The 24,827-nt window shown below is 34.7% G+C and overlaps 1 protein-coding gene across 1 annotated transcript in view; it reads right to left on the bottom strand.

Moving 5' to 3' along the window:
• The window catches only part of LOC150090694 (ATP-dependent translocase ABCB1-like), a 382,558-nt gene that overhangs the window by 85,638 nt on the left and 272,093 nt on the right, over window positions 1-24,827 (bottom strand). Inside the window, exons 17-18 of the mRNA XM_090369148.1 lie at window positions 20,644-20,727; window positions 8,708-8,911 (exon numbers count right to left, since the gene is read on the bottom strand). Coding sequence (XP_090225274.1) covers window positions 8,708-8,911; window positions 20,644-20,727 — 288 coding nt within the window. The remainder of the gene's footprint in view (window positions 1-8,707; window positions 8,912-20,643; window positions 20,728-24,827) is intronic.

Genomic DNA, 24,827 nt, shown 5'->3' with positions numbered 1-24,827 from the left:
GCAAAAGCAACAATAAAACTGAAAAATTCTGAATTATTTCTTGCTGTTCTTAGGATTTTAAAAAGGGAGCAATGGAGGGGGTGATGCTGCACTTAAGTGGGAGGGCAATGGACACACCCACTCATTGATTAAAGATAAATTGTTAGAAGATAAACTAAAAATAGTGAAATCTAATGTTTAAGAGGTGTAACAGAAAATTAAATTGAAATTGGAAATTAATTAAAAATATATCCTCTTATTCTTAGGAATTTTGGGCTACACTACTCAGGCCATAGTACACCAGTTCTTATAATACTCCATTTCATACAGTTTATAATGCGTTATGTCTATATAAGTGTGTGTATTCATGGGCCATTTTGCATGCTGTTTGGGCTGAAAAACCTGGAATGACTCACAGGAAAAATTTAATTCTTTCCACTTAAACTCAGATATTTATAGTGCAAATCCAAGAGGCCTTTAAAAATTTCTACAGTGAGTTGGGATTTCAAAACTGGACCTTTCTAAATGAACGACAAGTGACAAAACCACTATACTGTTACAGAGGACTAGGTCCCTCTGCCCAAAACATAAAATATAGGGCAACAGTACAATGAAGTTTATTTTTAGTTATTTATTTATTTTTTTTTTTTAACCAAATGTTCAATATGATTTTCTTTGATAATGCAGTGAGAATCCAGACAATACACCAATTTCTCCCATATATTTTTCAAAAAATCAAAATCTACAACAGCTATGACACTAATAACAGTCTTATGACAAAGCTCGTGAAGTTCACTGGCATGGGTGGTCGGTACATCCTGTCTTTAATAAATCAACAAAAGCCCATTTGTGTCAGATCAGACGATCTGGATGGCCAACGAATGCTGCCACCAAAATCTACATGTATTTTTTTTTTGTTGTTGATGCTTCCTTATCATACTCCATACAAAATCAACATTAAATCAATTTTGCTGAATGACTTCATTAAAACTTCAGCACACAGTTTGCCTTTCCTTGGCAGTAACAAATGCCATTTCGATGAACAACTGCAGAACCATGTAGCCAGGTTTCAATTATATAAATAAATTTTAACTGTTAATTAATGCGAAGTAACAAACTGTGTTGTGCTATTACTGTTAGTTTGGTCAAAATAAATATCCCAATTTGTAAATTAGGAACTGTGATTTCCTGCTATGCATTTTGTCACCAGAAATTTGCAGCCTACGATTATTTTAATGTCCCAAGTTGTATGCTTTATTGTGATACCCACTGTAAATACAAATATATACATAAAAAGAAATGAACAAACCATATAAATGAACCAAATGAATGAACCCAGTGTTTCTCAACCTGTGTGCCACAAGTATGTCATGGAAAATGCAAATAAAAAAAATTAATAAATCCAACTTTTATAATAAAAATTAATTCAAGTAAAAAATTAATTATTTACGCTGTGCCAATCCGAGTTTCTTTCGGCGGTCAATGTAATGTCACGTTTAATTCCTAGTACTAGGAATCACCTTTATCTGTTCCCCTTTATTTGCCTTTTATTCCTAGTACTAGAATTGTTCACATATATTCAGCCATTTTTATCACTTGAGGGTCTCTCCCAGGCACCCCGCAGTGCATTTTGCAGTTGTATATATGTGTGAAAAGCATAGGACTGCGAATTAAGTGCAACTTGTAAGCAGCATAGTAAGAAATTTCCTTTGTGTTTTAAAAGTACTTTTTGTGTTTTTATCTCTAAAACATCATATTTGGTTAATTTGTATATTACAGGTATTTTCAATTAACTGTATTAGTTTTTAGAAGTAACTTTAATTTTTTTTTTTTTTTTTTTTGTTGTAAAAAACTCACTGAAAGAACAACCAGCTAAGATATTTTCGAAGTAATGAATAATTATTTACAAAAAAGTGTGGTGTATTTTGGAAGTCATGTGTTGGCATTTGTAACGACGGTGCTCCAGCGATGACAGGAGCACTAAAAGGATTTGTAAATTTAGTAAAACGACGCAATTCAAATATTATTACAACACACTGTTTTATACACAGACAAGTTCTAGTAGTGAAGACAGTTGTACCCGATTTAAAACTTGAACTCAATCAAGCAGTTAAAATGGTTAATTATATCAAAACTAGACCACAAAAAATACGTATTTTTGGAAAATCATGTGAGGAACTGGAGTCTGATCATTTTCTTTAATACTGAAAAATATTTGTGGGTAAGAGACCCACTTACAACAAGAAACCTTCCAACGTTAAAATTAAATGTAAGAGGAAGAATTGGCTGAGATCCGCAGTGACCAGTTGCTGGAAATTCAGTTTAATAACACTAATATTAGCAAATTTTGGATCAAAATTCAAAATGAATTTTCACGAATTTTGAAAAAAGCAATTAGAATTTTATTGCTGCTTTCCACTTCCTATTGTGCGAAACAGGGTTTCCACTTTAAATGAGATTAAACAAAAAGAGAGAGAGAGAGAGAGAGAGAGAGATTAAAGTAGGTAGAAGATGAGCTGAAAGTAAGCCTATCCACAATAAATCCTCGTAATAAAAAACCATGTGCCTCCCATCAAACCCAACCGTCTCACTGATTAAAATGTTATAATTGTATATGTTTTTTTGTTTTTATATAATTATGTTAATTTTTTTATATATTTTCTTTTAAATTTAATGTATATTCTTCTAAATAATTTCTTTTCCTTTACATTTTGTATAAGTGTATTATTAAATATACCCAACAGAAATAACTTCCAGTTTGTGAATGTATGTATACTGTATATATTGTATAAGTGTGTGTGCGTGTGTGTGAGTAATTCAAAAAATTAGTTACACTTGACCACTATAGCCCAAGAGACATTTATTGAGGTATGTAACATTATGCAATAGAAAGCACATACTTTGCACTACTTTCCCACATAGTCACTGAGTCCATGTAAACACTTCTCGGAATGTGTGACTAAATGTTTGATTCCCTGATAATAGAAATCCACTCCTTGGTCAATTAGCCACCATCGAACTGCTGTTTGCACCTGCTCATTGTTTGCAAATCATTGTCCCCCTAGATGTTCTTTCAGCTTGCCTAAAGAACATCTAGACAACAAGATGAAAGATCGGGACTGTATGGTGGATGTTGTCATGCACAAACATGACACTTTGGAGCAAGTGTCATGTTGTGCATGCATTGTGTGGCATGGCATTATCCTGAATGGGTACAACACCTCTGCTTAACTTTCCAGGCCTCTTGTTTTTCATGGCTGTTAGCAAAGACCGTAATGTTTGACAATATGAGGCAGCATTAATTGTTGTGCCTTTTGCCATAAATTCCATGTAAACAACTCCTTCACAGTCGAAAAACAGTAGTGGAGTAAAATTCTACCTCATCTGCCATTAGGAATGCTTGCTCCTACACAACTGTTACCGCTACATCAATGAAACTCACCTATCAAGGGGCACACAATATGAACTCCATTCCACACAGGTGCCACATTTTTTCCGCAATTATACCACGAGATGGTGACAGGCATAACTTATTTTTTGAATGACCCTCGTATATATATATATATATATATATATATATATATATTTATAATTATTGATAAAAAAGTAAAGAAAGAAAGTTAAAACGACAATAACTGTAACTAATATGTAAATAATATTTATGAGTAAATAATATTTATGAGTAACAAATGTAAATAATATTTATGAGTAAATAATATTTATGAGTAACAAATGTAAATAATATTTATGAGTAACAAATGCCATTTCGATGAACAACTGCAGAACCATGTAGCCAGGTTTCAATTATATAAATAAATTTTAACTGTTAATTAATGCGAAGTAACAAACTGTGTTGTGCTATTACTGTTAGTTTGGTCAAAATAAATATCCCAATTTGTAAATTAGGATACACTCTAATATAAAGAACCATTAGAATAAGCAAATCAATCCAATAATAATACCATCAGGGACCTAAGAAAACGCAAAAAAAAAAAAAAAAAAAAAATTATTATAATCTAGATGACTTCAACTGGGGCCAACCACCCAGAATGAAGGCAAAAAATGACAAGAGGTTCTCTGTTTCTGTGATGATCAATATATGCTAAGTAATTTAAATCTAAACCAAATATAAACCAGTATAGGTCGAATGTAAATCGAATATAAATAAATCGAAAGATGATAATAAAAGTTAAGAAAATTTAGAAATATTAGAATCGAAGATAAGAAATATAAGTAAAATATAAAAGTAAGCATATATTAATCATCGTTGACCCGACAGAGAACGTAATTTAATGATTAAAATAAGATTAAATATATAATACATACTACATATTGACCGTATCTAGGACATAATGTAATAGTCGTCAAAATAATATGTGGTGCCCCCTATGTGATGGATACGGTAAAAATAAATAATTAAATTAACGCATAGAGAAACATGCAGATAGTAAGAAGAAAAACTAAAGGAGTAGGAATAATAGAACCTGAACTCCACAAAGGCGAAAAATAGTAGTATAGATAAGAAATAGTTTCTCCTACGTCCTCAGATTGCCCTAATAATTTCGGAGAAATAAAAATAAAGAGTGTAGGACAGTTTAAAGACATTACAAGATATAAGTTGTGGCTCGGGTATGCCCGGGATCGCAAACCCGTTCCTATAGTAGGACCCTGAGCTGAATTTGCATGTTATCTCAGCGTGAACATAAGTAAATTTAAATGAATTTAACTATATATTAACTATATATTAAAAAAAAAAAAAAAAATGATACACTCTAATTTGCAAGCCGGTGGGTACAAGTTTTCTACGCTGTAAGACACCAAGAATGCAAAGTGTATCCTATTTACATATATACATGGCACTAAATATAACGATTATATTGAAAATTATATTAAAACAATAGGTTCAGAAAACAAATTTTTGAAATTAATTATGTTTATCGCTTTCCTGAAATGATATTTCAGGTAAGCAATAGGGAAATTATTATTGATCAACCTGCCATACAATGCTGTTAAGCCCGCTACTATAGCAAATTATCTGGATCTTCATATAGAAATATTCCATAATAATAATATAGACGTAAACATATATAATAAAAGAGATGCATTTAATTTTAACGTAGTCAGCCTTACAAATTGGAAATCTAATATATCAAAATCAGTGCATGCTAATATAATTTTATCGCAATGTCTAAGGATTGCTCATATCTGCAATAGTAATAAAAATTGTTCAGCGGGCTTAACAGCGTTGTATGGCAGGTTGATCAATAATAATTTCCCCATCGCTTACCTGAAATATCATTTCAGGAAAGCGATAAACATAATTAATTTCAAAAATTTGTTTTCTGAACCTATTATTTTAATATAATTTTCAATATAATCGTTATATTTAGTGCCATGTATATATGTAAATAGGATACACTTTGCATTCTTGGTGTCTTACGGCGTAGAAAACTTGTACCCACCGGCTTGCAAATTAGAGTGTATCATTTTTTTTTTTTTTTTAATATATAGTTAATATATAGTTAAATTCATTTAAATTTACTTATGTTCACGCTGAGATAACATGCAAATTCAGCTCAGGGTCCTACTATAGGAACGGGTTTGCGATCCCGGGCATACCCGAGCCACAACTTATATCTTGTAATGTCTTTAAACTGTCCTACACTCTTTATTTTTATTTCTCCGAAATTATTAGGGCAATCCGAGGACGTAGGAGAAACTATTTCTTATCTATACTACTATTTTTCGCCTTTGTGGAGTTCAGGTTCTATTATTCCTACTCCTTTAGTTTTTCTTCTTACTATCTGCATGTTTCGCTATGCGTTAATTTAATTATTTATTTTTACCATATTCATCACATAGGGGGCACCACATATTATTTTGACGACTATTACATTATGTCCTAGATACGGTCAATATGTAGTATGTATTATATATTTAATCTTATTTTAATCATTAAATTACGTTCTCTGTCGGGTCAACGATGATTAATATATGCTTACTTTTATATTTTACTTATATTTCTTATCTTTGATTCTAATATTTCTAAATTTTCTTAACTTTTATTATCATCTTTCGATTTATTTATATTCGATTTACATTCGGCCTATACTGGTTTATATTTGGTTTAGATTTAAATTACTTAGCATATATTGATCATCACAGAAACAGAGAACCTCTTGTCGTTTTTTGCCTTCATTCTGGGTGGTTGGCCCCAGTTGAAGTCATCTAGATTGTCGGTAAAAAGCGATAATAATTTTTTTTTTTTTTTTTGCATTTTCTTAGGTCTCTGATGGTATTATTATTGGATTGATTTGCTTATTCTAATGGTTCTTTATATTACCCTTAATATATATATATAATTTTTATTTATAATATTTATAATGTTTATATATATTCATAATATATTATTATAAATGTATATTATACTGTATATATAATACAGTAGACTCTCAATTTTCCAGGATAGATGGTAAAAAAAAATTCCCGGATAATTGATTTCCCGATTAATCCAAAAATACAGTAAGTCCCTGACATACATAAGAGATACATTCCAGGACTTATTACGTAAGTTGAGTTTTAACTCGGGAATGACTAATAAAATATTGCTACTATATCCCTGATATGCCAAAATTACAAAAACCACATAATATTCTCAGAAGAATGAAGAAAACTAGTTATATATTTTTAATTAGTTCAATTAAAAACTTTATCTGGGAACAGCGGTGAAATAGCCAGAGTGACACATAAGAAAAGAAAACATAAAAGGAAGAAAAAACGCATGTTATTGTACTGTAAAAACTTATACGTATTTCACAGCCTTGGTTATTACAGTTGACTTCATTGGTGCTGATCGCTTCACCGCTTCTCATATTCTCTTTCTCCTTTATTGTGTTCACCATTGCCACTGACAAATCTGAATTCTGTGCGATAGTTGTTAATGTTTGATCATTTTCATACGTCCTTATTATTTTAATTTTCTGATCCAAATCAATCACTTTCCTTTTCTTGGTAGATTTACTAGTACCACTATCGCTTATTCTCAGTCGGCACCATGATAACAGTCCAAATTAAATTTTCTGGAAAGAACTTCACAGGGTTAAGGTGAAAACTCACTATTATCACCCCACGCAAACTCACATTTTACTAAAGCACATTTCCGGAGGTCACTGCCATAAAACAATTTGCACTTTCTGGGTTATTGAGCTTTTCTGTTAGTGCAATTCATTATAAACGGGTAGTAAACTCGATCTTATTGCATTTGCAATAATACCGATAACTGGAATTCTGTGGGTTTTTATGTTATTATAGTGAAATGTGTGTCTCCTTCACTGAAATCTTCAGTCATATAAAAAAATATATAAATAATGTAACGTAAGTCGGTGACTTACTGTATCAAAAACTGTTCAACAACCTATGTAAAAAGTATGGCGATAGATAAAAAACGAAAAAACTTGCCACACACTACTCGCGTGTCCAATACAATGCTTCCTTTCATTTTTTACAATTACGCGTATGGTTTGGTCACCAACATTATAATGGTTCTTTAGAGATTTAACAGATGAACCGTTTTCAAACTTTTGAATAATTTCAAGTTTTTGTTCAATTAAAAGCACAATCCTTGCATTTGCCCATCATTTTTGCAATTTCTAAAGGGAAAAAAAAAAAAATAAATAATGTGTTACTTTATAAAAAAAATTCCAAGATCCCTGACACAAATAATGAAACAAAATTTGCCCTTTTGCAGTGTGATGGAACACAACAATCAACGACGCACGAAAACAAACTAAACATTTGGTCTCTCTTTATATATTTTTTTTTTGAGCGGCGAGTGTGAAGACAGTGGGGGTTGCAAGATAATAGACACTAATCTCCCAATTACGACTTATAATGCCACTTCTTCTCGCTTATTTACGACATGCAAAACATCTGTTTATACCTTTATATTTATTACTTGAATTTTATATAAAATTTCGGGTTGATTTTTTTTTTAATTTTAACTAGTGTTCTGGTTAATCTGATCCCAATAAATTGAGAGTCTGCTGTAATGAGTATAATAGTGATTGTAGTGTGCTGCAAAATTTTAGCATCTTGAAAAGTGCGGCACAACAACGAAAAGGTTGAGAAACACTGGAATAAACCATATTAATGAACCAAATAAACTCCATGAATGAACCAAATAAACCACACGAATGAACCGATGAATAAACCTAAATATAAGGACTATGATGATGAGGGGGGAAAAACCTCTACAAAGAATTATTTCAATTATTTATTTAAATTATTTCAGAACTGTCTGACCTCATTCTCTACTACTCCCAATATCCATAATATTTGGAAAAAATTAATTTTATTAGCACTTCTTTTATATACAAATCTGAATTATCCTGTTTCACTACAAAATATGACAGTTACAAATCAGGACTTTAAAATAAATATTTTATTTATTTTTTTTTTAAATTACAAACTGTATTCTTATTACTATATTTGGAACTTACTATTTATAAAACCCATATATGAACAATTGTTTTTTGTGGATCTGTCTTGAAGTATTATCAGAAATTAAACATTTAGTAAGATCAGTGAAAAAAGTGTAAAAAATATATAGAAGAAAAATAACAATGCATATGTATAAAAATGAATTATATAAGTTATAAGGCTTCAATGATCACTAGGAAAGAACATTTTTATATAACAATTATTTTCTATATAACCAAAATTTTATTACTTTATTGGCATCATCTCTTCCAGCTTTTTCATTTTTTTGCTCCCCATTAGTTAACATACTTTCAAAGTAAAGCACCAGAAATATTGCAGGTATAAATGTCATTACAACCAGTCCTAACTTCCAGTTGTACCAGAGACCAATAACAACCATAGCTATTATAGTGGAGAGAGTTTGGCATATCATGCACAACCTTGAACCCGCCGCCTTAAAGAGAAAAATTAAACAGAGAAAGTTTTTCAAAACTGCAAACTAAATAAGTTTTAATTTAGAAAACTAATTGATAATATCACTTATTATGAAGAGTAAAAATAAGCATACAGAAGATACATGATGCTCAAAAATCACTTTTACAAATTCAAATTTTAAAAAAATTATGCACAACAATTAACGATCTTTGATGTGTGTGAAAATGTAATTTCTCAAAGTTTCAATTGAATATTTTCTCTTGGTGTTCCCTGCATAATTTTATGACATGTATTATCAACTTGTAGAGGGAAAAATTTTGTCATCAATCATATGTCATGATATTTCACAAGAAATGCTATGAGGGATGCTATTTAAGCTTTCAGTAGCATCCTCTCCCCTGAAAGGGACAAAGGAAAAATATTTAATCCTGGTGACTCACTGGTTGTAGATTATTAGATGATTCTTTTTGTACTTTCCTAATAGCATCTTTAGTCTTGTATCTTTAACATTGACAAATGCAAAGTACTGCATATAGGTAGCAATAACCCAAGAGAAACGTACCAACTGTGTGGTACTACACTCAGGGAAGTGGAAAGTGAAAAAGACCTGGGGGTAACTGCCAGGGTAAGTCATGGAGTCTTGTCAATGATATATAGCAATTTTGCTAGCAGGGACAGGGAGGTGATTAGCCTGTTGTACAAGGCAATGGTCAGGCCACACCATGAGTACTGTGTACAGTTCTGGAGGCCTCATTTTAGGAAGGGTATAGAGTTGCTAGAACGAGTACAAAGAGAGGCGCCTCCGTAGCCAGGTGGGAAGGAGCAGCAGTGCGTAGCACACACTTCTTGATTAGACTGGGGTTCGAGCCTGTCACCACCAAATACGGAGGAAGCGGAAAAGTCAGGGAATGACCACCGCATATCCCGGAGCAATATGGCCTTAGTTGCTAATGCTCCTAAAAACCAAATAACAAATAATAACGAGTACAAAGAAGGGCAACAAGATTGGTGAGGGGAACAAAGGGGTGCTCTTACCAAGAAAGGCTTAAGTTCTGCAAATTGCAGTGCCTGGAGAGTAGGCACATGCAAGGTGATCTGATTGAGGTGTATAAGGCCTTGAATGGGTTGAGCAAGCTGAATGCTGATGGAATTCTTCCTCTTGCTCAGATTAAGAACCTAAAGGGGCATAAATTCAAATTGAGGAAAGACAGGTATAGAATAGATGTGCAGAAAGTTGCCTTTAGCCAGAGGGTGGTTAATTGCTGGAACAAACTTCCATCTCTCGTTGCAGAAGTTGATAGGTTAAATAAATTTAAGGAGGAACTGGACAGGCATTTGTAATGAATAGAGAGATGAAATAGGAGGTTTTTTTTATTTTTTTGGCTGATGCTGCATAAGCTTGCTTTCTTGCATCATATGCCTCTACTAATGCTAATGTGCTGCTTTTTTTATGCATTTATATTGTTTTTAGCTTTGTGAAAGGTGGGCAGTACTGAGAGAGTAGATGATATCACTTACGTTATTCTACTGTGTTCAGACAACTGCAGTTCACCATGTAGCAAAATACTGCTCTTCATCATAATAGCATGTTTTTCACTATCTAAAAGCTTCTCAAAGTTCACCACTTGCCTATATGAGAATTATCACAGAAAATAAGAAAAATTCCAGTATGAGTTTGTGACCACAAAGAGCAAATTAGCTAACTTCATTGTACTTGCACTCCAGAATAGTGTCACAAAAGTATCCTATGTTGCTAAACAAGGCAGAATGTTATTGACAGGTAGTGTGCATATCATGGTAGTAAAACTGATGCTTCAACAGGAGAGGGGAAGGCGCTTCCGTAGCCAGGTGGGCAGGAGCAGCAGTGTGTAGCACACTCTTCTTGATTAGACCAGGGTTCGAGCCCGTGACCACCAAATACAGAAGATGTAGAAAGATCAGGGAATGACCACCGCATATCCCCGGAGCAATATGGCCTTAGTTGCTAATGCTCCTAAAAACCAAATAACAAACAAACAACAAACAAAATGTGATGCATTGCAATTGTTTTTCTATTTCAGCCACTCAGAATTTTCATGTACTGAATGTCAGAAGAACCTTGGAAAAAAAGGATATGAATGATTTTATGTTACTTTTTCATGTTTAAAATATTCATCCCATACACAGGCAATATTAATAGAAATTTATTATTAGTTTTTCTGCTGAAATTTATTAATGTCAGTGTGTTTTTTTTTTTTTTTATATGCACAATAAATTAAGAATTTTGTGTTGAAGTAATTCCAGAATTTTGTGCAATTAATGCCTCCATAAACTTAAATTTATTGGGTATTAAATGTTTGAAATGCTTTGTCATTCTGTGTTATGTTATCAACATTTATCTGAAAACTTACATATACTTAATAAACTTTTTATTAAAACTAATGAGTATTTCTAGTGTAAAAAACCCAACATTTGCAAAATTTTCAATTATTACAAAAAAAAATGCAGAACTGAAATTAATAAATATTGAAATCTACGTAAAAGGTCAAACAATAGCCCACTAAGAGTGCACAATTAAAAACACTCAAATACTATTTTTTTTCAAATATCAAAGTCAAAATCTGGACAGTCATGGGATGGGACATCAATGTCACTTGCATTACAAAAGAAGGCAATGCTACTACTGCTGGATTAATGTGGATGGCATTTTTTATAAGAGAAATGAAATGTACAGAGATGACCAAAGTGTGTTTTATAGTGACAAAATCAGGTATACAGACTCAATGCAAGTTTATAGACGATCTATTTTAAGAAAGTTATCCTTAGTACTCGTGACTGTAGCTATATTTCACCTATAAAGTGTTATATCATTAGAAGAATAATACATAGAGCATACCAACTGAGTGGCACCACACTCAAGATGGTAGAGAACGAAAGAGACTATGAGTAATTGTACAGTCCAAACATGAAGTTTTGAACAGTGCAAACAGGTGTTATGTCAATGATATACAGGGATTTTTCCAGCAGAAACAAGGAGGTGATTATCAACTTTATAAAGCAATGGTTAGGCCACACCCTGAGTACTGCATACAGGTCTGGAAAATAAGGCTTCCATACAAGTATGGAAATGGATCAAGTGGACTAAATGCTGGTGGCATCCTTACTTTTTCTTGGATAATACACATAAGAGGGCATAAACTTAAATTGAGAAAGAATAGCTAGGACAGATATGCAAAATTTTGCTTTCGGCCAAAGAGTAACTGGTTGTTGGAATAAATTTCCATCTGATGTTATGGAAGTGAGTTGTTTGAATAAATTTAATGAAGTTAGGCAAATTATTACTGGGGAAGAACAGATGACGTGGTTTTTTTTGTTTTTTTTAGCCAAGCCAATGTTGTATAAGCTTGTTTCCTTGCATCATACTAAAAAGAAAACTACAGGTCAATAAAACTGAAAAATTATGTTTCACATGCATCAACTTATTGTCTATGTTTAATTTCATGTATTTTTGAGTTTAAAGCTGTAACAATAATTAGTGTATAATGTACATATTTTTATCAAGGTCACTATTCTCTCTCTTCCCACCTCCACTATCATTCAGCCTAAATTTCAATTTGGCTTAATCCACCACAGACAAATGTGAGTCTACATGAATTTGGTGTAGTACGATTTGTTGTACAGCTAGGTCTCGCATAACGCGAGTTCGATTAACGATATTCAGTTAACGCTATTTGAAAAATGATACCACTTTTCACTTTACACGATGCAAATTTACAGTTAACATGATTTTTTTTTTTTATGCGATAGTTGAAAAAGATTTGAATCGTGCGTTAAGCTTACTGCAAGTCGTACGGTCAATAAACAAATGTTTGCCTGCTGCCCGCCTCGGTGTGTTCCATCAACCATCAGAAGAAGACATGTTTGTCTCCTGCTAATAAAGTCAATGCAGACTTGCATTTAAAAATTCAAATTTTTAAATGAGCCAGATGAAAATGTTACCGCGAAGGAGATAACGGTAAAAGAATTAGATGAAATCTTTTGTATCGCATAGAACCTCAAACAAAAGGTTTGATGTTCTCTGTGATATTTATTTCGCCAGGGCCCAGAGAAGATTGTTGTCGGCTATCGGAAATTGAGTGATGAAAAGAGAAAGTCAACACTGTTCAAATATTTCTGCAACAGTAATTTCTTCATTGTGTATTTTATGTCAGAGGTTCCCAAAGTTTCTCGGTTCACGGCGCCTTTAATGTCTCAGTAATTTTTTCAAGGCTCACTCAGACCAAAATAAATACCTAACAGTTTCGTTTAGTAGTTAGGTCCAAACAACTTAATAAGAAATTCTGAAACTGTGAACTATCTCGAGCTAGTAAGAGTAGAAGAGTAGGCGGAGTAAGCTAGTAAGAGTAGGAGACCGGCGGAATTACTTAGCAAGTACAGGTCACTGTTGAAAAAAAGCCGTGAATTAGGGTTGAACTTGAAAGTGTCTGCAATTCTGCCCAGACACGATAGGAGGGAGTATATGATGAGAGCCTTGTCGATCAATTCGGCCCTGGAGGGATTGTGCAAGGCTCAAGGGGTAGAATTTTTTTCAGCCTGGACTGTACTTGTTAACAGGAGAGATTGCTTCTACAGGGATGGGATACACTTAAATAGAAAGGGTGCAAGAATTTTTGCTGATGCTGTCGAGGCAGTGTTAGGTGGGTCGGAAAACTGCTAGTTGGGGGGGATACAAGGACTAATAGATTAACAGTAGCCACTGGCAGAGGTGGAAGTGATTTTTGCACTGCTTCTATTGAAATGAGCAGAAGCCTGGAAAACAAGATGCAGGATATTTCAGAGACTGCTGGTAGTCATTCCGGTACAAGTAAACACATGGGTTGTGTTAGGGTAGCTAAGAATAGAAACAGGTGCATGTATATCTGAGTGTACACCAATTCTAGGAGTTTGGTAAATAAATTTGATGAACTTGAGGTATTGCTCAAAACATCAAAGGCAGATATTGTTGGGATATCAGAGACGTGGTGTCACACAGATATAAGTAATGCGGAACTGGAATTTGGGGAATACAATGTGTATAGAAAGTATAGACAGGACAGGAGGGGAGGAGGGGTTATGCTATTAATTAAGAAACACATAAAGTCCAAGGAAGTGAAGCCAGTCGACATCGATGGACAGGGCAGTGTCGAGTCAGTCTGCTGTGACATAAGCATAGGGAAATCAAAATTGAGAGTAGGAGTGTGCTATAGGCCTAATGACTCTGATGAGTATAATAAGATATTGTACAGGGAAATAGAGTGGGCCAGTAAATCAGAGAGTCTTATAATGGGGGATTTTAATTTCCCAGATATTGACTGGAATTTGTGGATTGGTCACTCGCACACTAGCAAGGCTTTTGTGGATTTATTGGATGATTGTTTTCTACATCAGCATGTTCGTGGGGCAACAAGAGGGAGCAATACTCTTGATCTGATTATCAGTAGTGATTCTTCATGCATTAAGAATCTGCAGATAAATGAACCACTAGGTGGCAGTGATCACAGTGTGTTGAAGTGGGATTTACTCAAGGAGGTAACTACCATCAGAGGTAAAGGGAAGGGTTTTTGTTTTCGTAAAGGCGACTATGATGGTCTGAGACAGTATTTAAATTCTATACAGTGGGACAAACTGATGATGTTACCAACAGCAAACTCAAAATGGGAAGCATTCAAGGAACTAATCTTGGAGGCTACCAGGCTTTACATACCAACTAAGAAATATTGTTCAAGGTTTAGGCCTAAATGGTTGTCAGAAGAATTAATGAGACATGTGGCAGAGAAGAAAAATGCATGGGATACATACAAATTAATGGGTGACATGGAAGCCTATGATAGATATAAGTTGGTCTGTAACCAAGTCACAAAGGAGATTAGGCAGGCAAAGGCAGACTACGAAAAATCCTTGGCAAAGGATGCAAAGAAAACAGAAAATAGTTCTTTACATATTTGAACTCGAGAAGGAAAGGGATGAATCAGATTGGTCCACTGGATATTGATGGTTCAACAGTTGAGGATCCTGCTCAGGTGGCTAACAATCTAAATGAGTATTTTGCATCTACATTCACGCATGAGGAGTTATTCGGGAAGGAGAATGATGTAGGTAAAGTAAACATTGGCAGTGAGCTGGATGATTTTGTAATAACTGAGAGGAAAGTGGAGGAGAGATTGTTGAGGATAAACATAAAAAAGGCACCTGGGGTGGATGGGATCTATCCAGTTATATTAAAGGAGGCAGCAAAGGAAGTATGCAAACCCCTAGCCATAATTATGAGAGCTTCTTTGGACACAGGGGAGGTACCCATAGACTGGAGATGTGCAAATGTAACCCCAATTCACAAAGGAGGATCAAAGGCTGACACAAGTAATTATAGACCTGTTAGTTTAACTTCTGTTCCAGGTAAATTAATGGAGGCACTGGTTAAAGAAGCACTGCAGGATCATCTAGACAAGAATTCAGTTATAGCTCAGACGCAGCATGGTTTTGTTAAGGGCAGGTCTTGCCTGACCAATTTGATTGGATACTATGATGTAGTCACAAAAGAACTGGATGCAGGGAATAACTTTGATATTATATATTTGGATCTTAGAAAGGCTTTTGATATTGTTGCACATGGAAGACTGCTGCACAAATTGGAGCAGTGTGGCATTGGAGGCAAATTGCTGCTATGGATAAGGGGTTGGTTGAGTGGCAGGAGACAGAGAGTGGTAATCAATGGACACTGCTCAACGTGGACTAATGTTATTAGTGGAGTTCCTCAAGGTTCAGTGTTGGGTCCGTTGTTGTTTTCGGTGTTTATGAATGATATTGATGATGGGATATCAAGTTTAATGTCCAAGTTTGCAGATGATACAAAGGTTGGCAGGGTCATTAAGGACACTACTGACGCTATGCTGCTGCAACAGGATCTGGAAAGGTTGAACAGATGGGCTGAGAGGTGGCAAATGAAGTTTAACATTGACAAATGTAAAGTACTACATATGGGAAACAGTAACCCCAGAACAACGTATCAACTCTGCGGTACTACACTGACAGTGGTGGAGAATGAAAAGGACCTGGGGGTAATTGTGCAGGCAGATATGAAGTTCTCTGAGCAGTGCAGACGAGCTGCAAGAGTAGCTCATGGTGTCTTGTCAATGATATACAGGAATTTTTCTAGCAGGGATAAGGAGGTGATTATTCCCTTGTATAAGGCAATGGTTAGGCCACATCTTGAGTACTGTATACAGGTCTGGAGGCCTCATTTCAAGAAGGATGTAGAACTGCTGGAACGGGTACAGAGAAGGGCAACAAGATTAGTGAATGGAACAAAGGGTTGCTCTTACGAAGAAAGGCTTAAGTTTTGCAAATTACAGAGTCTGGAGACTAGGCACCGGCGAGGTGATCTGATAGAGGTGTATAAGGCTTTGAATGGTTTGAGCATGCTAAATGCCAATGGGATTCTTCATCTTGCTCAGAATAATCACCTCAGAGGGCATAAATTCAAATTGAGGAAGGACGGATGTCGGATAGATGTGCGGAAATTTGCCTTTGGCCAGCGGGTGGTTGGTTGGTGGAACCGACTTCCATCACTTGTTGTAGAAGTTGATAGCCTAAACAAATTTAAAGCTCAACTGGACAGGTATTTCGAACGAACAGATGGGTGAAATGGGAGTGGGGTTTTTTTTTTTTTTTTTTTGGCTGATGCTGAATAAGCTTGCTTTCTTGCATCATATGCCTCTACTAATACTAATGCTAATGCTAGTAGTTTGCGCGGTGCCCGACAGATGTCAAGTATCGCTGTGTTTCCCTTGAAAATTTAAAATATTCCACGGCGCACAGTTTAAGAACCGCTGTTTTATGCAATAAACATTTAATTCCATAATTATTTTCATTATCTTTTACATTATATACAGTTAAAAAGTTATTTAAAAGGTATTTTTAAAATTCTTTATGGACATTCCATAAGGTCAAGGACCAATTATAATTTTTCCTATTGGTTATGATATTCGATTAACGTGTTTCCATTTTGCGCAATGCGCTCATGGGACAAATTAATTGCGTTAATCGAGGCCCGCCTGTATAATAATTTGATGCACAACAATTCAGTATGTGGGATTTCTCAACCACATGGAGGTATTTTAAGGACTGTGAAGAGATGACTACATTTTACCAAAAAATGGCATGCCCCTTGATCACATTTATGTGATATGAGGTCGACAGATGGCATTATCTCAGTATAATCACTTTTTGACTTGTTTTATACATAATTTTGAAGTGTTCACATGGATAACTTCCTTCTAGAGCAGCAAATTTCATATACAGCTGTTATGTGCTATATAATTCTGTTAAGAAATGTAAGGAGAACATGAACAAGTTTTCTGATATCTGTGCTAGCACAAAATGCAATTACTAACAAATAATGATAGTATTATGAAGGTATAGGCACTATTTTTGCTTAAAGTAGGGGGGTCACTTGATGTACTTCTGCAGTCATGCTACTGCTAGATTTGGCCATGTGAAAATGCTGACAAACAATGTGCCACTTGCTACGAAACACATAGCTGCCTTATTGTACAATCCTCAAAAAACCTCCCTGCATAAGCTGGTGAGGAGAACACATGTATAAAACTTCCACTTAAGAAAGATATTTTTGCTGTTTACTTATTTCTCTTCTGTGAAATAATTTTTTGGAGACTTAAAATTAGTTACCCATAATAAAGAAAAACTCCACCAATGGAACTTTAATACATATTACATTAATGTTGAAATATATACTTACTTTACTTTACTTATTAATCAGCGATAATTTATCTAACTGTTTACCAGTAACTCTTTGTGCTAGTTTCACATACAGTTAAACACTAAATGCTGTTAATTTTCAGTTCATTCTTACACTGTAATTCCTTTGCCAGCACTGAAAAAAGTAAAAAGCAACACAAAGATGGCAACAACAATTGTTTCAAAAAAAAAAAAGCATAAGAACAATGAAGGCTGAATTAGAAGGAATGAGTAAAGCTGGATAGGAAGATTACAATAAAATGGTTTTATTTCAAATCTTTTAAGTACAGTATTAACATGATAAAGTGTTGCACAAAGACTGCATAGTAATTTATTATCTAATAAAGTAGCCAATTGAGGAAAGAACTTATAACTGATTCATTAGATCATCACTGCTGGATTTATGCAAACAGCTGAAGTTTCAAACTATTTCAATGAGGACATCATTGGTAAACAGAACAAAATTTACAACATAAATAAAATTAAATTTAAATAAACCTTTCACTTAGATGAAAGGTGAATTAGAAGGAATTCAAATATATTTGAAGATGATTCTAAAGGGACAAGATTTTTTTATTGATCTGAACAAGGGAAGGTTATATTCCAAGTGTATAGGGAATTTCTATGAAAAAAAAAAAAATTAGGATTAAGTATGGGAAATTTGCTTCCTCTCTACTTGTACAAATTTTCATGAGTTCTTTAGAGCAAGAATTTTTAGAAAAGCAGATACCTGGTCTCCAAATTTTGGACAAATTATATCGATGACTTCCTGATGATCTGGGAACATGACAGAAGAACTAGAAAAAAAATCTTTAAAAGACTTAATCAATTCTATTCCAACATCTTGTGTGAAATGGAAGTGGAAAACAAATTCTCACACTTGGAAGTCCTTCTAAAAAAACAGACTGAGGATAAAGGAACCATCTACATTACCTCATCCTTGCACTACTAATGTGGTGTCATTGAAGTATATGAGGTGTGGCAATAAAGTTCCTGGACTGGCACAATAAAAAGGACACAAAATTGAAGCCTCAATAGTCTTTGAAGCACCTGTACATAAAACACAGCATTTACTCTCCCTCCTTCAGGTGCAAATTCCTTATGAATCATACCTTATTTGTCAAAAAACATAATCAGCATCATCTTCATCCTGGACTTCTGTAAACGAAACTTTTTTGGGCCTTGGTGATGATTTTGAAGTCCAGTGCATGCTCTGATGCTTCATCTTTGGATCATACTGAAACACCCAACACTCATTTCCCAATGACAATACAGTTGAGGAAATTAGGATTGAGCTGACAGGTGGATGAAGTCAATGCTGATGGTACTCTTTGTTGCTTTTGCTCATTCACAAGGCTGTGCAGCACAAATTTTGCACAGACGTTCCTTTTCCTTAAATCTTCATGCAGAATTAGACAAATCATCTCTTTATTCATATCCAACTCATCAGCCATCATTCTGAGGGTCAAACATCAATCATTTGCCACAATTTCCCTGAACTTTTGCAAATCTGTCCTCATTTCGAGAGGTTGCCTACTTTTGTGGGTCATCACAAACATCCTCATATCTGTCTCTGAACTGCTTATACCATTCAAATATACTAGTACATTTCATCGCCATAACAGTTTTTAACATTTCAGATTTAATTTTGCAGATTTTCCCGGTTTAAAGCAAAATTTGATATTCATTTGTTGCTCCACTGGAAAAATCGTGACACAGAACGTTAATGCTACTAATGAAACTGGTCATTACTTGCAACCCGTCAGCGTCTGTAACAGGGCCGGCGTAAACTTTTGCGGGGCTGGGTTCAAAATTTGCCTGGGGCCAAAAAAAGAACACCTAAATAAATTATTTATTATAAACACATTATTACATATTATATAGAATCATAGAATATTATTAAAATAATTTTTCTGGCCTTTTTCATTGCAAAGTCTAATTACATCATCAAAATTTACGGAATTTGCTACCTCGCTTTCGATAGACAGAATAGCCAGAGATGTAAAACATTCTTGGCTTACTGCAGATCGAAGGTAATTCTTAATTAATTTTAACCGCGAAAAACTACACTCGGCTGAAGCTATGGTTACTGGCGTTGTCAACATTATTTGCAAGGTAATTAATAAATTGGGGTATGCTTCTGAAAGATTGCTTTTTATAATATATTTCATTGTGTCAAGACTCGAAAAATTTTCTGGCATAATCGTCCGGAACATCTTGATTTCTTCGTATACAACTGCTTCGTCTATATCTCCTTCTAAATAGAAATGCAAATCTTGACAACATTTGAATTTGAATAAATGTTGTCAAGAACCTACTAATTCTAGCAGGTTGAATGGTGGGAGTTTGCTTTGCCAGTCGTTAAGTGACACGGAAACATCGGGGGAAGTACAACAGCAGAAAAAGCGTGCGTATTTGTAAGTTGTAACGCGATGCCTTAGAAAGCGTGGGGCCGGGTTCCGGGGAATGCGCTGAACCTGCCTCGTGCCGGCACTGTTCTGATTACAGATTACCCTCTTTTGGAGGAATTTTGAACTACAACATACCACTTTTGTTTATTTTTAAATTCATTAAATATGACCACAACAGCACCAGTCCAGGAATTCTATTGCCACACCTTGTATGTCAGTAGGACTCTGAAGCTATGTCAGGAAAAAGCAGCTCTCAATGAAGAGCTTAAAAACATTCTTAAAAAGAGGAATAAGCCAAGAATTTAGTAGAAAAAATATCACAGAAAATATCATAAGACTGTTCAGAAGTAACCAACAATTATTTTTAAAATTATTATATTCAAATCTTATTGTAATTTTATTTAATATTAGTAGTTTTTAATATTTTATATTATATAAAATAAAATTATATATAAAATATTTTTAATATTTTATATTATATAAAACAGGAAATTATTTGTATTATATGCTATGAGCAAAATAATTATATGTGCATTTATTTATTTTTGGTAAGAACACAAATACTTACATTCTGTACATCAGCAACATCACATGACAATATGGTGCACAATACACCAACTCGATTTTTGGGATCATCAAACCATGCCATCTCCTAAATTATTAAAAATTGTTAATTTTTATAAAATTTAGGCAACCTAAATTCAGGGTAAGAATTATGACACAATTTAATTTAAAAATGTTAACTCAAATTTTATAAATTAAATTAACTACCTAAACATCAGTAAATGAATATGAACAATCAAAAACAATCGAGACCTATGTAACATGGCCCAAGTTTTGGTTACGATTGTATTAGGGCTGTCTGGAATTCCATATAAAGGCAACCCCTGTATAACTTGTCTCTTCTCCAATGGAGCCTTTATCTCATGGCTATTCCCAACCTCGTATCGTTTGGCATTACAAGAATGCAAAATGGGATGACATGCGAGATTTCTTTTCTTCTTTTCCTTGGTCGGAATACTGTTTCAAAACTTCTGATGTCAATGTTTGCTCAGATCGTATCAGTGAAATTATTCTTGTAGGAATGGAATCCTTTATCCCACACTCCACTTTAAAATCTCGTCCTTTATCCAAACCTTGGTTTTCCAATAAATGTGCTAAGGCTATTCAAGAGAAGAACATTGCATATCGTAATTGGCTTGTTTCTAATTCTTCAGTTTCATTTTCTGCCTACACCAAAGCTCGCAACAACTGTAAAGCAGTTATTAATCAGTCCAAACTAGAGTTTGAACAGGCTAAGAGCAGAAAACTTGCTTCTTACCCTAATGGTAGCTGAGCATTCTGGTCTCTTGCCAAAGCAACTTTTGGCCATCTCTGCTCCCACCTCTGTCCAAACCAGATGGTTCTGTTTTCACTTCAGCCAAGGATAAAGCTGACCTGCTAGCATCCCATTTTTCTTCCAACTCAAGTATTAATGATCTTGGTAAAACACCTCCCATCATGTTCCATTCAATGCCTCCTGTGGTCTTCGATCAAAAGGATGTCAGAAGGATTTTGACGAATCTTGATGCTAGGAAAGTTCCAGGTCCTGATGGTATTTCTCCACTTGTTCTCAAAACCTGTGCTCCTGAACTTACTCCTGTTGTTTGCCGCCTTTTTTCACTTTCTTATTCCAAAGATGTTTCTCCTTCTGCTTGGAAATTTGCTAACATCCAGCCAGTTCCTAAAAAGGGTGACAAATCCCTCCCATCCAATTACTTCTACTCTTTCTAAAGTAATGGAAAAATCAATAGAACCGCCAACTCTTAAACTACCAAGAAACCTTCCATCTGATCAACGATCGCCAGTATGGATTCCGTCAGTGTTGATCCACTGGTGATATTCTGGCTTACGTTACCCATTTATGGACAAATTCAATGGAAAAGTTAGGTGAAACACAAGCAGTTGCTCTTGACATCTCAAAGGCTTTTGATCGTGTTTGGCATAAAGGTCTTCTAAACAAGCTTCCATCTTATGGTTTGTCAACTGTTTTTTGTAATTGGTTATCCAGTTTTCTCTCTGATCGCTCACTGAGGGTGATGGTAGATGGCTCTCTCTGTCTTCTAACTTCTCCACTAATGCCGGTGTCCCCCAAGATTCAGTTCTTTCCCCCACTCTTTTCCTCTTTTATATTAATGACCTTCTTCCATTGACTGGAAATCCTATCCATAGTTTTGCCGATGATATCACATTGCATTCCACTTTCCATTTTGAGAAACCCTGCCCTGCTCAATCAGCTTCAACTTCTCGAATATCTGCTACCAATTCCTTAAATGCCGATCTCCAGGTAATTCTCCAGTGGGGCAAAGACAACTTAGTTGATTTCAGTCCTTCTAAAGGATTGAAATCAACTTCTAAAACTCAGTCTTGTCTTATATCTCGCAAAAAGGATTCTTCTGCTCCTATGCTTATCTTTGGTGACACTCCGATTTCTAGGCAAAATGATATATCTTTTTTTGGAATTACCCTTACTTCTGATCTCTCTTGGCACAAGCACATTACGAATATTGCTTCCTCTGCATCTAAAAAACTTGGTTTTCTCTTTCACTCTCGGTGTTACTTTTCTTCCAAACAGCTGTTCATCACTCTGTACAAATTGCAAATCCACCCTACCATGGAATATTGTTCCCACATCGCAAATCTGCCCTACCATGGAATATTGTTCCCACATCTGGGGCGGTGCCCCCAAAAGCTCTCTCAGGCTTCTATATTCCATTCAGAAGAGGGCAGTTAGGTTAATTAATGATTCACTTCTAACAGAGTCTCTCCACTCGCTGTCTCATAGACATACTGTTTCTGCTGCATGCCTTTTCTACAGATACTTCCATGGGTACTGTTCTTCTGAATTGGCTTCTATAATTCCTGCTCTCTCTCTCTCTCTCTCTCTCTCTTTCAAAACAATCCGAACACGTGCTGCCACCAGCCAACATCCATTTACTGTCCAACTTCAAACTCACAGAACCAACTTTTCATCTTCCTCGTTTATTCATTAACTGCCATTTTCTGGAACAACCTTCATATGTATTTCCTGAAAATTAGTCTACAGAAGTTCAAGTCTAATGTCAACAAATATCTTCTCTCATATTCTCAACCTCCAATCTAAGCAGGGTACTAAGTACTATAGGTTCTAATACCTCTTGTGTTTGGGGTTTTCATAAAAAAAATAATAATAATAAAAAATAACACGGTTTCGCTCTAACATGATTGATAAAGTATGGCAATCCTCGCACAACACGGTACTTATATAACATAGGGCAAACCTCGCATAACACGGTATTTTTGAGCTTTTGTGTGGAGAAAACCCTATTATTATGTTGGATATAATTTTTCAATGTTTCCATTCTCTTTTGTGGATTCCCACTTTTGGCTCGCTAGTCGCTATGCAAAAAAAAAAAAAAAAAAAAATAGGGAAATCCCCGTGTTCTGTGCTATTGAACTTGTGGAAAAAATCTAGATTTCAAACGTGCCAAGTCATCCAAACGTTGAAGTAATATCCGTACCACCAAATAAAACTTCTTTAACTTACCTTTAAAGCTCAAAAATCTTTACAATGGATTTTGGAAAAAATTGATTCCAAATCTATTGAAGTGATGGAGGCATGGAAACATTTTTTAATTGTGGACTCTATCAGAATCATAGCTTTATAGCTCAAAGTAAAACCAACAGTCAACATTAACTGAGTGCTGGAAAAATGTATGGCAAGAGTCAGTTCATTCAGGAAATATGGTCGAACTGGCAGAAAATGAAATCAGTGCGATAGTACAACCTGCTAAGTCGGTAGGAAGGGAAGATTTTGATGATATGACCACTGAAGACGTTCAAGAATTATTGGTAGAAAAAGAGGCTGGCAAAGCAGATTTGGTGAAAATGGCATCGGAAGTAAACCAATCAATTCAGAGGATGATAGCACAGATGAAAAATCTGAACTTCCAAATTTTACACTAAAAAGCATAGGGGAAGGCATAAACTTGGCCGACCAATTAGAATCTAATTTTTTGGATGCAGATAATTCAACTGAAAGAAACACAAAGTTCAAAAGGGAGCTTCAAAAATGCTTAGCTCCATACCATGAAATTTACAAAGATCTATCAAGTAAAAGCAAACAAACCCAGATATAATGCAACAGAGAAGACGTTCTCGTTTGGTTGTGCTTAGCAGTGATGAAAAGGAAGAAAATTAAACGAATGTACATCATCTGACATATATGTATCACAGTTTGTAAGGCGTTTGTTCAGTTATTGCTATTTTTAATAAAAATTAAGTTTCCGATAGTTATAAAAAAAATTATGTAATTATGTACCAGGTACATAATGAGTTGCTGCCGATCTATTCTGAGACTGATAGTGTCACTGATAATGTCACAGCGGCAGCCATTATAAACGTCTTTACTGCAGGAACTCATTATGAAACTAAAATTATGTGTAAAGTTACCATTTCACATATACGTTCATGAAGACATATTATATTATAATTCCGATACCAAATTATTTTAGGAAATTGTCTTTTCACCCATCCCCCATTTCCTTTTCGATAATGAGCAGTAAATTGTGCAAGAGTTATATCTTTTAATTTTTCACTCCATTTTTCATATTTATCAAAAATACTATCTTTCCATATATCCAAAGACTCACTATCAACTTGTTGTTCATCCAATTCAGCTTTTGATTTTTGTAATTTCTGATGATCACGTGGCCATACTGTTGGCACATATTC

This window comes from Mastigoproctus giganteus, chromosome 1, assembly GCF_048544385.1.
Source record: "Mastigoproctus giganteus isolate SK-2022 chromosome 1, ASM4854438v1, whole genome shotgun sequence".
In the NCBI taxonomy this organism is placed as follows: Eukaryota; Metazoa; Arthropoda; class Arachnida; order Uropygi; family Thelyphonidae; genus Mastigoproctus; species Mastigoproctus giganteus.
The sequence above is the reverse complement of the archived record's forward strand: the minus strand, read 5'-3'. Positions and strand labels throughout refer to the sequence as shown.